Below are 7792 nucleotides of genomic sequence, written 5' to 3' on the forward strand. Positions count from 1 at the left end.
CAACGTTTACGTAATATTTGAAAATGGTTTAGGTCAATACGGACACTCGTATAGTTATCTGAACAATCAGCAGAACGTACCGCTTCCTGGACAACTTCAACCAACGTCGCAAATTCAACCCAATTTACCGGGTCAAAGTGCTCAGCTTCACGTGACGCATCACACTCCACCAGGAGGAGTTCAAACGGTTCATCAAACTCAAGTTGCTGGTTTCGGGCAATCGGCGACAGGTGGACAGCAGGTGCAAAACGTTGCTAGGGAATACGTCATACAGGGGCCATCTGGATTGCCGAGTCAGCAATTGCATCAACCACTTCATCAGAATCCTCAGAACCAGGTAATCTTTGATTTCCTTACAATCCTGTCTTTCGACTGGTTGTTTTATTTCGCTTACGAATTGAAATTCTTTCTATATTGACGAATAAGTAGGGCAAATAAGCGTGAAAGTTATTACGCGATGAAAATTACTTTGACAGCCAGCAATTTTCTTCCGATAGACAAGATGTTTACTTCTCTTAAATATGAATCGACGTTGTTACGTGAATATACATTTGAAGTTTTATTAAAAAATTATTATAAAAAGATACGAAGTATAAAGTAATTTATGATATTACGTTAGAATAGTACAATATATACATTTCTGGAGAATCGATCTAGACTTCGAGAAAAAATGAAATGTTTCTAATTTAGTATTATAACGCGTACATGTTAAGAATAAATATTAGAAAAAAATATTCTATTCTCCGATGGCCTATAATTTTATTTCATCATTTTATTTCAACGATTACTTTTTGTCGGACAACAGGAATGACGAATGAGAGTTTATCACGTTGAAATAAAATAAAATAATGCTATAAAAAATATAAAGATATGAAAAAATTGCGTATTTTTAATTAAAAAATTGGAATATGGGAGGAATTTATTGGAAAAATTTTCAATTTTCCTATAACGAATATTTAAAAAGTTTTATCATTCGTTAGTTCCTGTTCTAAACAATAAATAAAACCTTTAACAATTGAAAGAAAAACGTTAAGTTTCTGATCAAGATTATCGATAATTATTACAATCTTAATGATTAAATTTACATGATAATTTTTAACATATACGAGATTAAACTCGTGAGATAAAATATATATATATTACGATAAATTTGATTTAATAAAAACTTCGCTTTAATTAGAATATACTTGGAAATATCTATCAATGATTAAAAACATTTAGAATTATCATTAATGTTTATCGTTAATTTTTACATTAAAAAATCTAACTTGTCTTTTCATTCGATACATAATTATACTTTTGAATTTTGAATTTCATTGTAATACTTAAATCCATGAACGACGATTAATTGATCAAAACAACTTATTTTTTCGCTATCATTATGGATTGTTTTTAAATATTCAACGAAACAACAGTTCCTCGATCCTAATAGATTTCGGATTATTCGCAGAAGTATTTTTAGACGTTCCACCGTCTCACCGTTTCAAACAAAAATTCCGCGTGGAAATTCTATTTTCAACAATAAGAGAAATATTTCCGATACACGTCGAATGAATTGGCTGATGACTATTTCCGGTTTGAGCAGCGGAAAGGTTATTTTTTATGTAAAAAAAAAGAAAAAAGAAAAAAAAAGAAATCTTTTCCTCATATAAATTCCTCGTAAAAAGAGGCATATAACGCGACACATACATCCTATTCAAATAGCCAGTGCACGCGATACGTATTCCATATTTATGCCATCTAAAGCCGACCACACGCAACATGATGCATCGTGCGTACCTTCGAAATTTATTTCAGGACATCGACAAATTTTTGATCGGTCTCTTTATTCCTTAATAGCATTCGATACTGTAGTTCAACGGTATTTATTATCAAGGAAAAGGTTCAAATTTCTAATTAAATTCTCGATTTTTGCGATAGACTCGTTGTTGATTCTTATTTCATCCAAATCTAATTAAACAAAATTTTCATCATCTTTTTTTTCTCGCAATACGTCCATAAGTTATCATAACGGTACATTATTAAAGACAATTAATTAATGTAATTGCAGAAAATCGGCGAATCTCTGCGAATGGCGTTTCTAATTAATATGTAAGATAATTAATAGGAATGCAAATTGCTGTTAGAAGCAGCGACTGGTAAAAAAATAAGAATACGAATATATTGGCGTCTTGCTTCCGTACTCGAGACGCGAGTAATCTGACAACTAAATTACTAATGCGCGAATAGTAGATAAGGTTATTATGGTACGTCCTTACATTCTGAAAGATGTTGTTAGCTTATTACGAAAATTCCTTCGATACAATTATTTATTTGGAAAATACTGTAATTAGATATCTCGTGGATATCTTTCGATTCGAGATATGCGTACATACGCGTGATTATCTATATTTTAGATTAAGATAGATGTATTTAAACGTGATAATACGTTACATATGTATTATGACGAAGATAATATAAAATTAAAAAAAGTATATATATTCGAAAACGTGTTAATTTCGTGAAAAATTGGAAAAATCGAAAAAAAAAAGTTTTCTTCCAAACTCGAAAAAATTTGATCGATTAATCGATAAATCGTTTCCCGTATCAGGGCCAGAGCACGCAGATGCAAAAGTCTCACGGTCTACCGATTCAACCTCATCAAGTGGGGAATTCGATGCAACCATCGAATCAAAACTTTCAAAGCGCTCAACAATTGATGCATCAGAATCAGAGTCATCATCAGAGCCCTAGATTCGCCCAACAACACGCGCAGAACATGCACCAACGTCAACTGATCCAACAGATGCATCAACAACAATTGGTCGGGCAGCAGAACGCCAATCAGCCAGGAGTCAGGAACGTGCAACAGAGTTATTTCTCGAACAACGTGTCTTATCAGCAGTACCAGCAAGCCCGACAGGCTATGTCAAGATCTCAGATCGATCTACCCAGCACTTCGAGACAAGCTCAAGAACTGAGGCTGCCCGGCCAAGAGGTATACTATCATTACGCTCAAGGTCGGCCTAGGTATGGTGTACCGCAAGTATACATGAAGACCGAAAGTAACCAAGAGGCCGAGTTCCAACGACGAAACTCGACCAAAGGCATCGAGAAAGCTGCTTCCCAACCGCAACTCTGCTACGAGGACGAGAGAGTTAACGATCCCCAATCGAGGAATCCGGTAATAGATCCTATCAAGGGTCTGACGGTTGATCCGTTGGACAAGGAACGATACGAGATCACGGTGGAGGATCACGGTGGTGGAGTAACGGCCGAGTTTGGAAGAAGCGATTCTCAAAGAAAGGACGAGTATCGACCGGAGACAAGCTTCGGTATACGCAGAGACGACGCTGTCAGGTGTTCGAAAAGGGAACAAGAGCAAATAGGGATGGGTGGGCAAGATGGACAGGAGTCGGAAGGAAGTTCGGTGCAGAAGAGGATCGAGGAGTTGCAGAAACGAGCCGAGGAGAATCATTATAACGGGAAAGTGTCGTCGAAGGAAGGTATGGAAGGGACGGAGGTGGGCAAAAGTTCGTCCACGACGAAAATTGGAAACGGCGATGGACCAAAGAGAATGGAGAATCAATACGCAAAGGATCTTGTTCAGGCGAAATCCGAGGTAAGAAAAGACGAGCTGGAACACGGGATCGGTCGATTGAAAATCCAAAATCAGGGATCAGGATCGGATTACGATAAAGCCGGCCAGAGTTCCTCGAATGTTGATTCGGGGAGAGGATCGGCCGTTTATTCCAGCGGAAGGCGGCCACCACCGGAAGATCAAACTCATCAACCAGGTTTGTTGTTTGCCAATTTCTTTGCTCATCGTGATAAATGCTTCCGCGATTTCTCTAAACATTCGTTGTCCAAACATTCTCTAAATTTGAAACGACAGTAATATATTTATGGGCCGCTTTGGAGAATCGAATCTGAAGTCGAATTAAAACAAGTATGAAAGTTATTATATAAAATAAAAATTTCCGTAGTAAACGGAAAGAGATAACTTGACATTTTTCTATATTTTTTATGTTTATTTATTTTCTTCTTTTTGCGTTTATTTCGGTCTCTAGAATCAATCCTCCAAAGATATCTCACGAATATATTAATACTATATATGATTTGAAAAATATTTTAACTATGACACATCGGGTCGAAGAGAACAAAATTATTTGAATAAATATTGTAAGATAAAAATAATATAATAAAAAAATCGACGAAACTTTTCTATAATACGATAAGTAAAAAATGATAATAAAAGATAAATGATCGATTTTTATCCGTATCTCCAGTACAAGATTCAGAATGGGTGGACATTGTGGAATCCGAATTGAGAAGTATTTTAGAGCCAAGAGATGTGCCCGCTATGGCGCATTCCACCCTATCTGAAAGCGTATCATCGGTAACTCCACCCCTGCCACCGCTTTCACCCCATGAAAGTCCCAGAACACCAAGAAATCGATACTCGGCGAGGTAACGTTACTTCGAACAGATCTCTTCTCGTCTCGTAATCGATGTCACTTCCGGTCACTGCTCCCTCAGCTTGCTTCCGATTAGTTCCTTTCTCCGCGTAGATCGAAATACTGATATATAATAAATAAACGATATCGAATCGATCAAAATATTGAGCATACATTGTAGACCATAGATCAAGTGTGCTTTTTTAAAGAACGTAATAAGTTTTTATCGAAACTACAATCAATTTTTGTTTCTTTATTTTCTTTAGTTAAAAAATTTTTTAGCGATATCGTTAACTCCTTAATTTAAGTATAATAATAGCTTAAATATAATTATATATAATTATACATTAAGTATAATTATACATTAAGTATAATTATATATTAAGTATAATTATATATAATTATATCTATCGTTTAATCGTTTATTTATTCTCGTTGTTGAGTTGTTTGTAAGTTATTCTTTTTCAATTTAATTTTTTCAAGAATTATTACGATACGAAAATATAATTATTCGTCTTTATGATCTTTTTTATTTACAGCAAATATTGATAAATATTGAGAAATAATAACAAAACGTTTTAAAATGACAATTTCTTGAAAAATATTTTTCAAAGTAAAAAAAAATCTAATATAAGGAGCGGTGAATCATTTTTACGAAAACCATGTTACATTTAACACACCTCTTCTAGCACATTTATTTCTTTCGAACATTTCCATTCTATAAAACATAAACGTTGTACATAAAAATTGTATATGTAAAAATGAACAAAACATATATATTTGAGGAAAGAAATTTGAAACATGTATAGCATGTATCTGTTTTCCATTGAATCCTTTATTTATTATATATAGTATAAATCATAGAACTTGTTTCGGATGAAATTTAACCATCTTTTTGCGGCTTTTTTCGCGATGCTAAGAGTTGCATGTTTGTGGGTCTTTTAGCTTACCATACGGATCGAAACCTAATTACAGCGATTACAGCAAGGCCATGGAGAAGAGAGGATTCTCGAGTAGTTCGAAGCATCGTGGTGCCTCGACTTCCAAGAAAGAAGCTGCTAAGAAATTCTCTCATCGTGAGTGATCTCTTCTTTTTTTTTTTTGTACACGCGTTGATGATTATTCGTTTCTTGAGACTATAACGAGTATTGTTTATTCAGTTTTCGGTGTCGAAGCTGGCGATTTAACTTCAACCACGACTGGACTCGATTTAGATTCGATGTTGGATAGAAGTGATTCTGATTTAAGCACGAATGACGCGAGAACGATTAGGAAACAACTGGAGGGTTTGGAAAATATGTATAGCGAGGTGAGACGTATTTTTATGGAAAATTTTGAAAATATTGATTTTTTCAATATTTTTCTTTTCATATTCGAATAATATCCTATATTGTGTGATGCGATATGCAAAAAAAGCAAATGTTGATTAAAAAAAATTTTTTGTTTCCACAGGAAAAAGATTTCATTTTTCATTTATAACAACGATAAATCGATAACTTCTATTTCTTTTTCATATACATATTACATGTATATCGATTATATTGGATCGATATGTTTATTTTAGATTTTTGAATAACGAATTTATTAGTAAACTCATATCAATATTTTAGCGGTTTCGATCGATATAATTTTAAATTTAGTTCGTCAATCTTCTTACAAGGCTAAATATAAGGGAAATAACAATTCCTTGTACATAAAGATGGTCTCATTTTCGAGAGAACATATCATTGCAAAAATTTTTCTTAATTCTTAATTGAATAAGTCGATAGCGACAAATCTTTTTAAATTTATGATATGAAAATATTTAATGATCATTATGTTAAATAGTCGTTTGATGAAATTATTATATCTTTTCGTATCGTGTCATTCAATATTTCCTTCTTTAGTTGCATTTTTATTCGTATGATGAATTTTCTAATTTGTTTTCTATTTTTTTAAGTTCTGCGATACTTATCATAGATTTCTTTATCTTTATCGCACGAAATACGCATTATACCTTATATTATACCTGATCATTCTACCCTCGCGATTAACAATTAATATTCTTTTGCATTGGTATTTTTGACATCTAAAGAACTTGATTTTTATCTCCAAATTGCATTTTTAAACTTGATGGAAACAATGAATAAAAAAATTAATTAAAATGTATCCATCTATATCGTAATATAAAAAGTTATAATACAGTTGAATTATGGATATATCACAGGTACTGAAATTGCTCGGTGGAAGTGTGAAAAAAAGACGTAAAGCCAGAGGCTTAGCCAGTTATGGTTCCGTCTCATCGTTGCCGACATCATCCGTCTCGTCCAGACCACCTGTAACGAGGCACCATGATAAACGTAGATCTCACGCGATTGACGACAGAATGAAGAAAGCCAAAGACATCAAGGTCAGTTAGAGAGATTATTTCATTTCGCGAAATTTCTCATCGCCAGAGATTAAATAAAACTGTCCATTTTATAAATTTATTGAATAAAAAAATTATGAGCTGAATTTTTAACTTTTTAAAGTCCTACGAATATTATATATTAACGTCTTGTATCATTTCAATGTTTCTAGAATTTATTTCACATATTATATAACGTGGAATTGATTAAAGATTATCATTGTATCGTTACAGAGCATTAACAAACGCTTTCAACGACTAGAATCTCACGTGGTTACACTTGCCAGATCGGTGGCACACCTGAGTTCGGAGATGAGAACGCAACATTTAATGATACAGGTGAGAGAGAGTCTCGTTAATATTTAGGATCGAACGAATAGTTAGAGAGCTTGAAAATGATGTTAAAAGATCTTTTATGGCAGTTATTTTTGTAGAGAAGAAATTTTTCTCGTATTTTATCCAATTTTTTATCAATATTAAATCTATATTTCGATACAAATTCGTCCAATTTTTATATTTAAATATCTTCATATCTAAATATCTTCGAGTTAGATCCAACAACAAAAAAATGTAAGGAATAGGAAAGAGAGTAAAATGAGCGGAAAAGCGATTTTCGGAATATCCGAAACTCACTACTATCAGGTATTCGCAGGAAATGGAGAACATAAGGGGAGAGATTGCTGCATTGAGAACCCAAACGAGTATGGCAATGGTGAGATCACAGTCTCAACCATTGATCAAGGATTCGGAACTACCAGCTCTCTCCAATCCTTCCAGAGTGAAAAAACTCACCAAGTTCTTCGGCACGGAACCACCGCTCATCAGACTATTCCTCAGGGAACTTGGGTATGAGGTAAGTAATTCAAATTATCGTTTTCTTTCTTCTTTTAATAATCTCTTCGAAAGAGTCGAAGATTATCGCCGATCTCTCTCTCTCTCTCTCTCTCTCTCTCTCTCTCTCTCTCTCTCT

General features: G+C 33.9%; 1 protein-coding gene across 5 annotated transcripts in view; it reads left to right on the forward strand.

The window, feature by feature from the left end:
- Positions 1-7792, forward strand: part of LOC102678578 — a 49161-nt gene that overhangs the window by 40475 nt on the left and 894 nt on the right. For 3 of the 5 annotated variants that reach the window (XM_006614186.2, XM_006614188.2, XM_006614183.2), the window contains 8 exons: positions 33-337; positions 2591-3776; positions 4269-4449; positions 5382-5512; positions 5597-5745; positions 6643-6825; positions 7057-7161; positions 7475-7675. In XM_006614186.2, the coding sequence (XP_006614249.1) occupies positions 33-337; positions 2591-3776; positions 4269-4449; positions 5382-5512; positions 5597-5745; positions 6643-6825; positions 7057-7161; positions 7475-7675 (2441 nt within the window). Of the gene's footprint in view, positions 1-32; positions 338-2590; positions 3777-4268; positions 4450-5381; positions 5513-5596; positions 5746-6642; positions 6826-7056; positions 7162-7464; positions 7676-7792 lie in introns of all 5 variants that reach the window. The other 2 variants (XM_006614184.2, XM_006614187.2) reach the window with 2 other exon arrangements.

The sequence above is a fragment of the Apis dorsata genome, unplaced genomic scaffold (genome assembly GCF_000469605.1).
Source record: "Apis dorsata unplaced genomic scaffold, Apis dorsata 1.3 scaffold_172, whole genome shotgun sequence".
Lineage (NCBI taxonomy): Eukaryota > Metazoa > Arthropoda > Insecta > Hymenoptera > Apidae > Apis > Apis dorsata.